Source organism: Sprattus sprattus (genome assembly GCF_963457725.1).
Source record: "Sprattus sprattus genome assembly, chromosome: 8".
Classification (NCBI taxonomy): Eukaryota; Metazoa; Chordata; class Actinopteri; order Clupeiformes; family Clupeidae; genus Sprattus; species Sprattus sprattus.
In genome coordinates this window covers 15,069,994-15,087,190 of record NC_137927.1, presented here as the reverse complement: position 1 = coordinate 15,087,190, position 17,197 = coordinate 15,069,994, and the positions used below count along the sequence as shown (strand labels likewise).

Below are 17,197 nucleotides of genomic sequence, written 5' to 3'. Positions count from 1 at the left end.
GTTTTGTTTGGGGTAAGTTATTTATAGCAGTGCTCACTTACCTAAGGGCATTTAATAAAAAAGGCAGGCTGGCTGCTGCATTTTAAAGTCCCCCCTGGGAATCTCCTAAAATGAGGATATGTTAGAATCTGTCAGAATATATTAATGAATGGGTAAACACAAGTTGGCATAGTTTATGAGAGAGATATATATAACTGTGTGTGGCTCTGTGTGTGTGTCTGTGTGTGTGTGTGTCTGTGTTTGTGTGAGAGAGGGAGAGAGAGAGCTCCACAGTAATGTGAACCCCCTGTCCCACATAACTAATATTTAATGTTTTATAATTGACAATTAACCTGTTATATGTTTATATACCACATTGTTACCATCTATAACGTATTGTTTTTTATTATTGTTATTTATTTATGTTAATTGTGATTGTACATTTTATGTAAACATGCTTTGGCAACGTTGTATTGCAGCAGTCATGCCAATAAAGCTTTTTTGAATTTGAATTTGAGAGAGACAGAGAGAGAGAGCAGACAGAGTGGAAGGAATAGAAAGTGACTGTGTTCATGCCAGTCAAAGTAAAACGGTTTGCCCTTCAGTCTCTCTTGTACTTATTTTTTCAGGTGTCCAGCGTCAAATTGTTCACTGTGTGGAATGGACCACTGGGATGGTGGAGGATCATTACTGTGACCTGTCCACTCGGCCTGATGATAAACGCGCCAGCTGCAATGAGGAGATATGCCCTGCCATGTGAGTTTAACAGGGGAACGTTGGGAAATACATTTATCCAGCTGGACAAATACCAAGCATTTCACTAAGACACATAGACACACACAGTTACTCTATAAAAGCATATGAAAATGTCCTTCTTGTTGTGATTTCAGTCATGTGTTATTTTTCTTTTTTTCTTTCTGTCTGTCTCTCTCTCTCATTCTTCCTTTTTTCAATGTTTCTCTTTTCTTCTGTTTTTTCCCCCTTTGCTTTTCCCTTGTTTCTCTAAATATCTTTCTTTTTGTTATTGATTTTTTTTAATTCAATTTTCAGAGCAGTAGACAGGCTATTTCTTCCCGTGCAGGGCTCAGAGGCCCTGAATGATTTCTTGTCTTATTTTGTATCTTTTCTCCTCCAGTTGGTGGGTAGGAGAGTGGCAGCGGTGCTCGGCGAGCTGTGGAGCGTCCGGGCTGGCCAAGAGAACCGTGCTTTGTATTCAGAGCATGGGGCAGGAGGAGCAGAGAGCCCTGCAGCCTTCTGCCTGTCAGCACCTGGAGAAGCCAGAGTCAATCACTCCCTGCAACGCACACATTCCATGCCCTGCCACCTGGACAACAGGCAACTGGTCAGAGGTGAGCTGCACGGGAAGCCCTGACAGCTCCTGGGAAAACCCCTTTACATTTTCCTGACATTTGAGCAACTATATAGCTGCATAAAACACTCAGTTTAACAGTAGAAAGATGTTACTACATACACATCTCTCCATTTTGTCTTCCCATATCTGTATTGATCAGTCAATCAAAGATCCTATAGATACTGTATGCAGTTTAATGTTTATACAATAACATAAACATGTTGCCAGTCGCAACAGATAGACGGAGTTTGATTTATGCACTGCTGTCAGTATAAATATGAAAGAAACTCAAAGCCGTAAACATTTTCAGTTTGGCCTCAGAGGGTTGTCTCTGGTTGATGTGTGGTGATGAGATTGTGTTGAGAGACACCCAAATCAAAGAGATTATTTACAATGAACTGTCACTGCATCACATCGTTTACTCATACTTGGTATATGCAGGCTGTTTTAATTATTCTTACAGATGCAAATGAAAAACTGAAGAATGTAAATGAAACAGCGCTTCTTTTCAACAGTCAGATCTCTTTGGTGTAGATCGTGCTGTTGATTGGCAGATTGTTGTATATTTTGGGAAATATGTAGATGTGGAGTGGAGAGAGGAGAGTCTGTCCTACTGTAAAGCCCATCTTTCACATTGAAATATTTTTTTTAATGGGCATTTCATTTGAGGTTTGGGAACAAATATAAATATCTTTCGTACCTTTACTCCCAGCATCACCAGATGAGGTTCTTTAGTTGTCATTTATCGTTCTATCACTTAGCAAATTCTTAGTATCAAACATGCTCAAACTTGATACCTGAGGACCATCGTGAATCAGTGTATATCTATGTTTTGGTGAATAACAGCGTATAGAGAATATAGATTAAGGGTTGTTCTAGTGAGTAACAGAGTGTAGATTTAGGGTCGTTCTGATTTCCTCAGGTAACAGTGGTTCCTGGGACATTTTTACTTAGACTCAGATTTACTTTGTGGCACCATGTATATCAAGGACCTCAGCCAATCATTGTAAAGCTCAAGTCTGCATTCACATGCTGCTTCTTACTCCAAATTCAAATTCATGCCTGGAGCAGCTCAATTATTGCACAGCTGCATTCCAATGCAATCTGCCACTGGATTTTAATCCACTAATTAAACCCCCCTTGGGAGTGCAAACCTGGGTTAAAGTAAAGGTAGGAATTGGACACAAACCTATGTTAGGGTAAGGGAAGGGGTTGGGTGTGGCTGAGCTCCCCAAGGATACAAACCCAGATTAGGGAAAGGGAAGAAACTGGGGTACAAACCCTGGTTACCTAAGGCAACCAAACATTTTACAGCAACAGGCCTCTTCACATGATACAGGTTAATTCACATGACCCAAAGTAGTCTGTGAGCACCTCAGCCATAACCACTGGCTCGCTTTTTCAGCAGCCTCAGACAATTATTTTAAAGTTCCTTTGATTGACCATTTTTGAAAACCAAAATCAAATGGAAGCATTGTGGTTGATTTAGCTACAAAGCCTCTAACACCGGCGATACTGGCTTGTGTGTGCTTGCCCACCTCGTTCCCTTGCTTCTGCTAACAGTTCCGCATACTTAAGCTTCTTCTTTTCAAAGGCTTCCTCAATCGCATCTTCAATAGGAATCGTTAACTGCATGAAGTATACAATGCGCTCACACTCAGAATCTAACACCATGTCTGGTCTCATAGCAGTCACAACAATACACTGCAGGCTATAAGGGAATTATTTACCGTAATGTAAAGCTTTTGTTAAGCTGTATTGATCAACCTTATTCTTATATCAATACTTGATATAGCCAGCTAACAATGCCAGGTCAAAATCTTTTCAAGTCAAATAAGGCATTAGCCTACAACCATTTTCACTTTAAATTGAATTCATTTATATAGCGCTTTTCTACTCACAGGGCACTCAAAGCACTTTACAGATGAATGCTTCAGGCATCCACCCATTCATACACTGATACAGTAGCAGAGGCTACTGTCTATGTATCCAACATGAACATCAGGAGTGGTAATGGTAAATAAATGTTATCCCAGGAACAACTGTTACAGAGAAACCATAGATAAAGCTACACAGGCAAAGGATTACACCTTTACTACATAGAGTGGTGGCAGTTATACTTCCTTTATCTGGCATAAAACATTTTTCAAAACAACCTACTAACTTGATACACAAAATAATCCACATGTCCTCTCATTAGTATTGGTGTAAACGTCACATCATGAGTGTGTTGTGACCTTAAGGTTTTTTCAAACAAAAATATATTAATTATATAATCAACCAATTTGGTTAAGAGAGATAAGAGCACGAACTGCTCTGTGAATGCATATTCAGCTCACAGTGCTTATCCGTGCAGATTCTTGATATTGAATGCAAATTGAATGCTTTCCTTGAATGTAAAATGGTTTAAGAATTGACCTTTTAATCTCACATGTATCTTCGTCTAGGTCAGTGTAATGTCTCTTTAGCTAGAAACATATGAGCAAGTAGCAGAGTAAAATTTTCCTTGTGGGTCTTAAATTTCAAGGCTGATGAGAGTGAGCCACACAAGGTTAGATTTCAACCTAATTTGAATAAGACTTTGATTACTTTAAAGACGTTAATTACTTGAGTTCAGTTTAGAATAAATTGGTTTTCTTTTTACTTTGAGTGTTTTCATGATGACGGTGTTAGGAGTTTGGGGTTTGGGAGATATCTGTTTGGTTATAAATTAGAAACTTAATTGCATTGAACTTGTACATTGTACATAACTTAGAAACTTAAGTACATTGAATAAATAAACAAAGCCTCATACTATGGATTTTTCAGGAGGTCAATAACCAGTGGTGGAGGAAGTATTCAAATGATTTCCTTAGTTAAATTTACCTATACAGCTTGTGAGAAGGTGAAATCCCACCCCCTTCTGGCTGTGGCCCTAAGGGGGAAGAAGGACGTGACTCCTCTACCTCAATCGTTGGGTCCGGGTTTTCCCACCTCTGTGGAGTGGTCAAATTAACTTTATTTGGACCAATTTAGCCCAATGGGCGGCCTACTTTAAGGTGCAGCTCATTGTTGCATGACAGACTGGACATGCTGGATGAAAGCTGGGAGAAGGTAACTAGACCAAACCTGTAAGCACAGAGGGGTACCTTGTCTGTTTTAGGGCTTTAGTTGGTTCAGTTTGGGTTTATATGTTTTGGGGTTTTGGAATTACCCTGTTGTAAATAAATATAGCTATTTTTAGGAAGGCACTTTCTCCTGTGCCGTGTGTGTTCCTTACCTGCAACCCCATTCCACCCAGCCTACATCCCACATTGTGAGATTGCCATTTATACAGAGCTATGTAAAAAAAAAACCCTCTAAGCCCTGCATGAAAAATCTTACTGAACATTTGTAAATGTAGTGAAATGCTGGTTGGATTCCTCTGACTGATATTTTATTATATATAACACCATTAGATTATAAATACTGAAGCATTACTGTTGTAGATGCTGGAGGTGGAGCTAGTTTTAACTACTTTATATAGAGTTGTATTTACAGAGACCCTGTGTAGATGAGTAATGGGAGAGGGAATTAGTTTTCTTTTCTTTTTTTTTTTATAACTTTTTGTCCCTGGTTTTTGTTGAGATATTTGGTCAATTGAATAATTGGAAAAGTTTAGAGGGAAAAATCACTATTTGGTAGAGCTTTAAACAAATGATCATAACATCTGAAATGTAACCCTAACTACACATTGCTTTTTGTAAGACGTCAGAAGCCAAAAACATTTGAAACCACTGGTTCAATCCTTAACATTGTGTTGTATTTTAAAAGCTTATTATATTATCCATTGTATTATCCGTTAGAATACAAGAAAATACCATCAATAGAGCTCAAAATTTTTATAATATTTTTCGAAACTGATATGATAATGATAATGACCTTCATTTGTTTGTGCTCAGTGCTCAACCACCTGTGCTGGTGGCCTTCAAAGCCGGGAGGTGATGTGCAGCTGGGACACTGGCGTTGACTGTGACCCTACAAAGAAGCCCAGCTCAGTCATGTCATGCTTCATACAGGACTGCCCTACCAATGCTGATGGGTTAGACTGGTCAGGAAGTGGCTCAAGTCAAGAGGTTTTCAATGAAATAAATTCCATACCAGATGACAACCATTTGCCCACGTTTGACACAGGGTCAACAAAGGCACAGCCGAGAGGAAATGGAAACCCACATAACTACGTGGAGGAAGACTTCATATACTCCAACACAATAGACAAAACCTCTGACAATTCCATTAAAAACAGTGTACCTGTTGATGATTTTTATTATGACTACAACTTCATCAACTTTCATGAAGATCTGTATTCTGACGTCGACACGGACAATGAAAGAAAGAAAGTTCTGGATAACTCAGGAATACATGAGCCTAAACCCAGTCCCACCACAGCTGACACTATTCAGAACAAACTCATCACAAATGCTCCTCAAACTACCTCAACCACTTTGATGTCAAACTCTGAGGACTTCCTTGGCACTATGACTATATCTCCAGGTCATGAGGAAGAAGATGGAAGTCTAAGGTTTAAAGGTTCAGAAAAAGAAGAGAAATGTCTGACTAAAAACCCACATGAGAATATTTCTGACGACGAAGAGCTCTTACTGTCACAAGATAATTTATTGCCCATCTCAGTAACAACTCCTCCTCCTAAATCAATAACACAGTTTTCTCATCAATTGAAAGGTTCTAAAATACATTTAGGCACTACTGAAAGCTCTGAAGAACCAGTACTGACAACTAGAATGCCTGCACTCCAACACACAGACCCAGTGAAGGAAATCCACACCTCACTCCAGATTAACAACTTTGGTTCACTCCTTGTGCACAAGAGCACCGGCAGCTTATATGAAGATGGTGATCCTAACACTACAGATGACCAAGAGACTGGTTTATTGGATGAAGAGGTTATCATAATACCCACCACTAATAGCTATGATGAGGGTGTCAGCCAAGAGTATGGAATATATGAGGAAGGAGAGGAGAGATACGAGGACGAGGACGTTCCTGGAGGTCCCAGTGAATGGGATAACTGGTCACAATCTCAGGAAACCACAAGTTCTCCTCAGCCTCAGTCTGAAAGTATGCATAAGAGTCATATGCCAACTACCTCATCTGTATGGAGTGAGACCACGCAGGTGCCTCATCCATTTGCACTGGACCAAGGTGTCACCTCTCAAGTCCACTTAGATGATATCTCTACCACTAAATTCACTACCACTGATGGACACAGGGATACATACTGGACCACTGCATCAGATGACCAGGAAACCTCTCATGTCTTATCTCAGGAACCTCTCCCCATATCTCTAGACCCATCACTAATAACACAACATTACCAAGACACAACCTCAGGGCCTGGAACCACAGTCCTACCTCCTACAGATCTAAACCGTCCTCCACAAACTCCTCAAACTACTACGTCTTTTGAGGATGACGACTATGAGCTATGGCCCGCCACTACAGTTGCAGATGGTGTCACCAGTAGTCCAGCTCGAGACGCTCCAGTTTCTAGTGCGACAGATTTAAGCATTCCTAGCTCTTCAGAGAGTTGGGGCGAGGTTGATTACAACGAGATCTTGGTTCCACCATCGTTGAGGTTCAGAGGCACTGATGCTCCATCATCCCCTCAAAGTGGCAATGGTCAGCCCACAACAGCACCTCAGACTCCTGCCACATCAGCGCCAGTCCCTCCTGAGACCCACCCACCCCAGCCAGCCAGCACAGCACAGTGGCGCATAGGCAACTGGAGTTCGGTGAGTAACACAACAGCACACATTCTTCTCATGTTCTTGATGAGCATGTATGTGGGGGTTGGGGTGGAAGCAAAAGCACAATCCCATGCAGCTATTAATCTCACCCGCTGTTCAGTATGCTGACCTAAGCGCTTCAGATTTCAGTATAAACAGCGGGGATGATGAATGCTCTCCCTGTGAAGCAGGAAACCTTCACATGATAACATTCACACTCTGCATATCTAGTCCCCAGAAGTCGTTTATCACTCGTATTGCATGAATCACATTTGGTGCTTATTATGTGTTGCGTCTTCCGTAATGCATAGTAATAAAGCACTATGGTGCGCTCTTATCTCGCATGAAACTGATTACATAAGCACACAGGAAATAGAAAAAACCTTGTGTCACACGATTTGTATGCATGCCCAGTATCTCCCTCATGCATGTTGAGCTCCCTCTCCATGCCCTGTGACTATTCTGCTGGTTTTATTTCAGTGCTCCACTAGTTGTGGCTTAGGTGCTGTCTGGAGGATAGTGATCTGCAGCTCCAGGGTGGACTCTGACTGTGACCCACTGAGCAAGCCGGTTCCTGCCCATCGCTGCTACCTGCGACCCTGCTCCGCCTGGAGGGTGGACGAGTGGAGCAAGGTGAGACTTGCACTGACCTCTGACCTGACCCCTAAACGACGCTCCAGAAAAAAGTATCATTCCACATACAACACATCTGAAATCAAAGTCATTCATTCTGAGCCTCTAGTTCAGCCTCAAAGTATGTATTAGTTGTGGTGGCGTGACTTGGTAAAGATAATATTTGACCCAACATTCAGTGAAACCGTCTGTTTATCAGATCAGGTGAATACAGATGCCTTTTGTGTTGAATGCAGTGCTCCAGGAACTGTGGAGGAGGGGAGAAACTGAGGGAGGTTCAGTGTTATGACATGCGAGACCAGAGAGCCCTGAGACCCTTCCACTGCCAGGCGGTCTCTTCCAGGCCCCCGAGTCGTGTCTCTTGCAACATTCAGCCATGTCTGGAGTGGTACACATCCTCATGGGGACAGGTAAAAGGGCTTCAAAAATCGCTTCAACTCCAAATCCTTTACCAAGTGCCCGGTAATTGCCTTTCGTAAATAGAGATTTCCATCAGGATAGCATCCAACCAGAGATGCAAATGTCTCTCACCATATTTTTCACCCATCTGTTCACTCTCGGTTTATGTCACTGAAAAGCTCAGAAAATAACACAAACTTTAATGAAAGACTTTTTTTTTCCCCTTTCTAAATCTGGATGGACTACCTAGTTTTAAAGTTTCAGACATATTGTTTTAGGTGCAAGACCTCTAGACAGTTAAGTTGAGCATGGAAAAGACGAGGCTGCCCTTGCATTATGTTAAAATTCTAATTCTAATTAAAAGTGGCTTCCAAGCCCTGACTATCACATTTCTCTCTGCAGTGCTCAGAGCTCTGTGGGGAAGGGGACCAGCAGCGGCTGGTCACCTGCCCGGAGCCAGGGAGGTGTGACGAGTCCCTCATGCCGAACTCCATCCAGGCGTGCAACAGCCACCCCTGTGCACAATGGGTCACGGGCTCCTGGGGTCAGGTGAGTGTGTGTGTGTGTGTGTGTGTGTGTGTGTGTGTGTGTGTGTGTGTATGTGTGTGTGTGTGTGTGTGTGTGTGTGTGTGTGTGTGTGTGTGTGTGTGTGTGTGTGTGTGTGTGTGTGTGTGTGTGTTTCTGCGTGCCTTCAGCCCCTCAGGCTTCAATTCCAACTCAATCTGGGAAGGGAGTAATGTTTGGTGTTTGCTATGTTGTATTCTTCAGTGCACTTTTCAGCTTTTTATTCCACAAAAATCCATTTGCAGCTTTACAACCACTACATAATAGAAACCACTCTGCCCAGGTAGTTTATATATAGTTTATAATAGCCTCACCTGAAAGTAAAATGTTCAACCAAATTGATACACACACTCTGTCAATAACATATGTTCTTACTACCTGGAGCAAAGGGAAAATGGGGACATGTAGCTGCAATTGCAAACAAAAAAAAGGGTCTTAGCTTTTTTGTGCTCATCCTGCTATTAGATGAGTCACCCACAGCCTCCGCTCTGAGAAGGCAAGAAAGTGTTTGATGTCTAGTCTAATCCCTTTTCACGTCAATTTAACATGACGGCCCCTCCAGTGCCATTTTGCTTTTGACTGCAAGGCTGCATGTGCTGCCTGCCTTTTCCTCATCAGACTGAGACTCAGTAATAGCAGGACATGGGATAAGACCGGCAATGTGAATTTCTCTAATTTAAGGAGTCGGAAGTTTCCCACAGTATCTGCTTTCACACATTCAAACACACACACACACACACACACACACACACACACACACACACACACACACACACACACACACACACACACACACACACACACACACACACACACACACACACACACACACACACACACACACATTTATTTATTCATTTTTACTTTTAGCTTTTTAATCCATTCAGATTTTAATTTTGCCCCCTGTTTTTACTGTAATTAAAAAAACACTCACATCTCCCTCATCACACTCAATCATCCATTGCATTGGGATTTTTTTTTTTTTTAACATACTTTTTATTGTTTTTTATCACACATCAACTTACAAAACATCCCCACCCCCCCCACCCCCCAAATTTCAAATAAAAATATTGTCATTTAGATCAAGGTTATTCCACCAAATATTGATTTCTGAACTCTTCCTAAGTTAAAGCATTAGTATTGTGTAGTTTAAAAATGAATATGAGCTTGTTTTCTTTGCATTATTCGAGATCTGAAGACACTGCATCTTTTTTGCTATTTTGACCAATTGTCATTTTTCTGCAAATAAATTATCTAAATGACAATATTTTTATTTGAAATTTGGTAGGAATGTTGCCAGTAGGTTATAGAATAAAACAAAAATGTACATTTTACTTTAACACATACCAATAAATAGTAAAACCAGAGAAACTGATAATTTTGAAGTGGTCTCTTAATTTTTTCCGCGGCTGTATATTTACAATCCCAGAAATAGTGAAAATAGGTCCCTCTTTCAGAGTTGCACTTGGTGCAGAGGGGGGAAATTGAGCGGTCTATTTTGTGTAATATGACCGGAGTAATGTGTAACCTGTGCAGTATTTTAAACTGAGTTTCCCTTAGTCTATTACTGGTAGCCGCTGACCTGATGGAAGCAATGGCTTCCTGCCAGTCATCTTCAATAAATTCGGTCCCTAAATCACCCTCCCATTTTTGAGAGATGTTGGGTAGCTCAAATGTGCCACAAGAAAGCAGTAGGGACTAAAAACCCGAAATGAACTGTTTGAGATTTTTACGGTTAAGAAGGAAGTTTTCTGGATTATGAAAGAGAGAAATGGTAGGAGGAAAGTTAGGCAAGGAAAAAAGGAAATCAAAAGGAAAAAAAAAGGAATATCAAAGGCATCCTGTATTTCCTGAAAGGACATAAGAATATTGTCTTTAAATAAATGGCCAAGGAAAATTATTTGCTTATCTCGCCATGAGATGAACACAGAGGAGTTGAAACCTGGAGGAAAATCAGGATTCTGAGTGATGGGTGCCAGTAAAGATTTCCCATGTATCCCCAAGTGTTTTGAAATATCACGCCAAACTTTAATGCTATTATAAAAATGGTTGTGTTTAACCTCTGGGTTAATATTGTTTGGATTACACATAACCAGACTCCAAGGAGAAAATGGATAACAAGCCCAGGAGTCAACACAAGACTCCCCATCTATAAAGGCATGTGCATTGGGATTATAATGAATGTGGTGTTTTACAACACCTATGTCTAAAGATCCAATAGTCAAGAACAAATGCTCCAACGGTAAAAACAGGGAACAAGTGGAATCCATGAGAAGCGGTTCAACATGCACAAGATGCATTACAGCATAGGGAAATCATTGGACAGGTACAGGAGTGGAAGAACAAGGTTTAAGCTAGGTGACAGTTGGAAAGCATATAGAGTAAGGCTACATTGTCAGCGAGGAGGCAGATGGTAACTAGTTTTGTTCTCAAGCAAGAAGAGGAAACTAGACGAGCAGCAGCAGCAGCCTCTCAAGCAAAGCAAGGGCAATGGATGAACTGGCATGATGATGATATGAGGAAAATCTGCGTGAGAGGACGTAAGGCTATGGATGCTAACACAATTATTCATAATTGGAGCCATAATAATGTCCATGATGATGTCCTCCCAACTTCCTAGAACCTCAGTCAGTGGGTGGGTGAAGACAGAAGCTGTAAGATGTGTATGAGTGTTGGCTCATTAAAACAATCTTGGTGTAAAACTAGCCTGACCCAGGGTCGCTACATGTGAAGACATAATCAGGTTTTAAAATCATGTGTGTGTGTTTGTTTGAGAATAAACAAGTTGAGGTTAACACAGGTTAAGGTTCCTTTCTTCTGTGCAAGAGGGGCAGATAAGAGTTCTTTATAGACTTTGAAGCTAAATCAACCACACCACTTCTGTTTTATTTAGTCTTAAATGTTTTGCCTGAGGCTGTTAGAAACGTAGATGGCTGTGGCTGGAGCGCTTGCAGAATTATTGGGGTCATGAATTAACCTGAACTAACACTGAGATATGTGAAATCTTGTTGAGGAGTATCTTGAGGTATATCTGTTGTTGTCTCTGGTAGTGGCATGTGTTTTAACCTATCATGAGTATGGAGGGACTGGGTCTGGGATGCAAGACACCACTGTTGAGCCTTCTGGAGGTGTTTCGGGCCTAATTCAATGAAACACTGATGAAGGAACATGCCTGCATAAAAACCCCAGTGAAATGCTCACAAAGGCAGCTATGTTGTTTTTGTTGTATCCTGCTGCTCAGGTTCTATGGTTGGACAGTTGTTATATTGCTTAGGTTAGACTAGGTTGTTGGGTATGAGTACTTGCACGTGACAGTGGATTGGTCTCTGTGTGAAGTCCCCAACTAATAGCATGCGGAATTTAATATCTTTTCTTGTGTACCACTAAAAAAAAGTGGATGCGCAGCACATTGGTGCATTCAACATGGTTACTGCACTCTTTCCAAAGACATGCTCATTCTGTTTTGGCAGTGTTCTGCATCCTGCGGAGGGGGAGTCCAGCGACGCCTGGTCAAATGTGTCAACACTAAGGCCGAGCAGGAGCACGAGGCAGAGGCCCAGTGTGACCATGAACCTACCCCAGAAAACACTCAGAAGTGCAATCTGCAGGAGTGTGACAATTCCCCCACTGGTGAGTACCACGTCATCATTTCATAATGCTGTGGGCATGTGTAACAAAAACAATGAGCATGAAAGATGCCTGTATAGAGCATATACTGTAGATACAGAGCAGTGTACTATACTTTTATTATATACTATTTACTTTGGAAGTCAGAACTCGGAGCTGGGAATGACATCACCCCCAAGTTGTCTGTGCTCCAGTATCAAGTAAACAAATGCAGTACCAATTGTTACCTGATGTTAGTAACACCAGTTGATGACAATGCATTACGCAGTATTTTGCGCATAGCAACACCGTAGAAACATGTCCACAGAGGTTTATTGAGAGTGGGTGAAAAGAATCTCTCTCTTATTTTTGAAAATCTATAGCTATGTGTTTCTGAGAAGAACCTGTGGAGGGTGGATGGAAAATAAAGGAGCTGATTCTACGGTCTGCTGAGCAGTCTGACTGATAAGAACACTTGTGAAAACAGTGCCTTGATATTCCCTAGGTGCAGATCCATTGATCTCGGCCCTGTGGTTAGTCCACAAGGGGAATGAGGAAATGTTTACTTGCTGATTGATTGTGGTGCCGCTGTCAGAGGAATCCAGTGGTCCCTATTAGAGTTGGTTTAAATAACAACAATTGCCTGTGGCAGAAGAAGTGCAAGCAAACAACTCACTGACCTTTCAGTACCCTTTGCCTTTAATCGTTGCGCATAGATCACTGAAGTCCCGTGTTAACAGGCACCTGACCATCCAGTGTCTCAGGAAGGAGACAGAAGTGCATAAGCTGAGACTTTTAGCAGGTAGCAACATATGCTTAAAGGGAGATGGCCATAGCAAGTAACCCTGATTAATCGTTCTTAGGAAAAAACAAAATAAGAAATGACGAAGGTGTTTGCAGTCCATATGGCAAACATGTTTAGAGTTTCTATTTTCTCCTGAGCAAATCAGGGTGGTTCACAAAATGGTTGGCCCAAGGTACATCCACTTAGCCCTCTGTTTCTCCCAGCCATCAGAGGTACGGACACAATTGCATTACAACAAAAACCCTTTTCCAATCACGCCATGTTGCTGAGGCAAGTGGAACTGAAGCATTGTGCAGCTGTCCCAACAACCAGACCAATATACATTAACAGGGACCACGGCTTTGTTTGCTGAGGATGTTTGTGTGTAGTTTATTTTCTCATCTCATCTCCACTTCTTGTCGGGGGATGTTTACCAATCGTCTTTCCTTTCGTATGATCAGTGTGTAGGCCGTGTTCCCCCATGTCTTGAACGTATACTTCAAATTAATCTGGGGGTGCATGGATATACCCATGCTGCTTTCTGATATCTTATAAACAAAATAAAGACCTGTGCAAACATGTTATTCTCGCTCAAGCATTAAGACAGAGCACTTGATAACATATTGTAACATATTACATTTAAAAATAAAACATCAACTGACAGACAATGCCAGTGGTTAGATGCATACCCTATCCACATCTTCAAAACTATATATGCAAGAAATGAGTGACAATTTTGGGTCAGTTTTCTCAGGATCATCCTTTTTTGACAAACAGTAACATAGTTTAACTCTCAACTACTATCTGAACGGATAACTATGCCCTACTCCTCATCCTAAAGTCCAAGACTATCTGAACGGATAACTATGCCCTACTCCTCACCCTAAAGTCCAAGGCTATCTATCTAAACGGATTACTATGCCCTACTCCTCACCCTAAAGTCCAAGGCTATTTGTATTTTGAGTCAACAGACAAAAGACGGGTTAACCAAATAAAATTTGACCTCTCTTGTTTCTATTTTAAAGCATACTGTAAGCTTGCTTTTAAGTTTAGAGAATCCATTATCTGCCCTGGTTTAACCCTAAAAGTAATTAAAACCTCTCTCTTCTACCCCTTTATGGTCACATATTTAATTCTGGTCACATCTTCTAATAAACCATCAAAGACCTTGTCTCACAGGATATAATTACCTCTGCCGCAGCTTTGACGGGCAGTGCCATTTGAAAATTCGAGGAAAATTACGTCAGCTTCAGCTGTTAATTAAAATCGGATTGGTCATGAGAAGGACACTACATATGAGGAATGTTTTACGTCCATATCTGATATGGTAATACATTTGCATTGAAGTATGGCAAGATTTAATTGGTTCAAAATCAACGATAAAAAAATGACATATTTCATATTGACGCCTTTGGGTGTCAGTTCCATGGCATTTCAGGTTTGAGCTCATCCACGCTTGTGTAAAAGATTATGAAAATAATTCACCAGATTCTCCGACTTAAAAATGTATATTTCAGCTGTCAAGCAATTTAGCTGTAAGCTGTAGCTGAAGGAACTGTTTTTTTAATACATTTGTAAACATTTTGCAGCATCAGCCTCCAGATGTTTTTGTTATTTTTCTCTCTGACCTTTTTTTGCTTCACGTTTTCTCGTTTTGGGACCTTTATCCATTTGTATTTTATATTGCTATGATCATAACTCTGTCTTGATTTGTTATCTCCTGCCTAACCTCTGACAGTACCTACACTTGGAGAGGTGATGACAGTAGCACTTCCTGCACCTGCCTTACATTAGATGTTGCCTTTTTGGGAAGATGTAACCTCCAGTCAGACGGGCTGTTCCAACATCAAGTGGGTGGCAAACGGCTGGTCGAATTTGTTTCCCCCCCCACATTGCTGGTGGTCTTAAAAACAGCTAGGTGGTCCATTTGCCAGATTACGAGTCCAAACCTGACTGTATCCACTTTTTGTGCTCAGTGAGACAGAAGAGATGTTGCAACATAGCTTAGTCTGTTACATATCAGATATAATATTGATTTTTAAAAATATGTTTTCCTTGTTTGTCACCCCTTCTCAGAAGGCTTAGAAGGGTCTGACCGCATGACGCTAGTATCTTCCTACATATTTCTCAACACAACATTAGAGACGTGTGAGCAACAAGTAAGCCTCCATTAAACCCCACTTTAGTTGCCTCTAGCATGTTTCAGAGAAAGGGACTCTTTTCTCTGGGCGGACATGCTGGTCTGCAGCCTAAAGCATTGTTACGTTTATTGCGCTTGTTTCACATTAGGCCAAGGTTTTATCCTTGTTAATTTGTAGACTAAGGTCTTATACATGTTCATTGGTTATCAGGATTCTGTTTTTAAAGAAGAAATGGAAAAGATCCTGTTCGAAATTCCCATCCCCAGTAATTTTTGTATTGGTGCCCCAAAGAAACCACCTTGCCTGAGAAGCTATAAAGGCTTTGCTTTGTCATTTCATACGTGGCACATTTGCAATAACACTTATCTTCTTTCTTTTTTTGTTTATGGAATATAGTTTTCCAGAGGAGCCTTGCCTTCAAGCTGGTGGGTGTACCTCTGAGGTGTACGTGCTCACTGAAGCATAGTGAAATGTAAGATGTGCTTTTGTCATGGAGTCACTAGGGAGAAACCCCACAATGTGCCAAAGCGAACCACATCAATCATCTTCTTCTATAGAACACCAGGCACCCAACTGTTATGTTCATGACATTTACATATTCCCCTGTGTGTCCCAGTAGATCTCTGAGAAGAGTTTAAATGCACAATAAAATCCATTTAGCACAGTAACTGCATTCTCTATGATATGTGGCCATTTCAGCTGTACTACCAAGCTTTTGATTTTAAATCACCTGGTACTTCCTGAAATCCATAATGCCAACTCCAAGTGCTTTTGCTTGTGACAAAAAGATAGAAAATGGTTCTTTCTGGCGTACCTTCCAAAGAGTTTGTTGGCATGGTGTTGATGTCTTATGGTGGTATTACTTCACTGACCATCCTGTTGCTGCTGACAACATAACCTTGCGTCTTCTTCCAGTCTGGTTCTTGATAGTGTTGAACTAACTAGATTTTAAATCATGCAGTTATTTTCTTGTTATTTTCGTCCCTGATACATGCAAGGCAACCCACTTTGCTCTTGGTGAAATAGAATGCTCTTGAATCTTTCCCATGCTAGCGGATTTGAGCGCTGTGAGACAGGAAATCATTGATGACTACTTAAAATGTCCTAAACACTTAAAGGGCCCTATTTAGACGATCAGAAACGCAAGTAGGACAGCGCCAAACGCAAGTAACTGTGTGTCACGCAGCTTCAATTAACCTGAATCATTTGGGTCAATGTGTACGCTAGATGTATGCCTATTTTTTAAATATCTTGGATATGGATATCACAATGATTTCCTCATGTGGTAAATACTTTATTTTCCTTGTAATTATATATGGCTTGCCAAAAAATTGGTGTAAATCTCTCGTGTAGACGAGAAAAAGTAAAGTTTAGGCTACTGTGCAGCCAAGCACGCGTCCTTAAAATAGCGTTCTGAATACCCGCCACAGACTTTACACATTGCGCCTCTGACATTAGACTAGCTTTTTTCTGGTCAACGGCGCACGGCGCACGGTGTTGTTTTGAAACTGCAAAATACCACTTGCGCCAGAGAAACGCCTCCTCTGTTCCGCCCCCGCCCATGTTGGCGCAAGTTCATTTCGACGGGCGCCTCTGGAGGGAAAATCAAGATAGGAATGATACATGCGTCGGTGACAATGTCAATTGCGCTGGGTGCAAGATAGGGCCCAAAATTTGTAAAGTATGCAGTTTATTCTCAGACTAAACTTACCTCAAATAAATGTCATTCTTTTCGGTTTTCAATATAATTAACTAATAAAGTGAGATTTTTATAAGCCTTTTCAATCATCTTTAGTAAGGGTGCCCATAAATTCCTGAGGGCACACAGGTCTGCACATCTCACAGTTATGGGTACATACCCAGTAAACTGGATGCATATGATTGAATTATTAACAAAACCATACTTGCTGACATCCATATACTCTTGGTATGGGAACACTTGCACTGTTTATGCGATCACTGTAGGCATTTGTTG

General features: G+C 41.1%; 1 protein-coding gene across 1 annotated transcript in view; it reads left to right on the top strand.

The window, feature by feature from the left end:
• Positions 1 to 17,197, top strand: part of adamts7 (a disintegrin-like and metallopeptidase (reprolysin type) with thrombospondin type 1 motif, 7) — a gene marked incomplete at both ends in the record, with an annotated part of 65,068 nt that overhangs the window by 36,008 nt on the left and 11,863 nt on the right. The window contains 7 exons of the mRNA XM_080843503.1: positions 609 to 735; positions 1,115 to 1,328; positions 5,251 to 7,101; positions 7,576 to 7,728; positions 7,965 to 8,138; positions 8,530 to 8,676; positions 12,162 to 12,321. Coding sequence (XP_080699629.1) covers positions 609 to 735; positions 1,115 to 1,328; positions 5,251 to 7,101; positions 7,576 to 7,728; positions 7,965 to 8,138; positions 8,530 to 8,676; positions 12,162 to 12,321 — 2,826 coding nt within the window. The remainder of the gene's footprint in view (positions 1 to 608; positions 736 to 1,114; positions 1,329 to 5,250; positions 7,102 to 7,575; positions 7,729 to 7,964; positions 8,139 to 8,529; positions 8,677 to 12,161; positions 12,322 to 17,197) is intronic.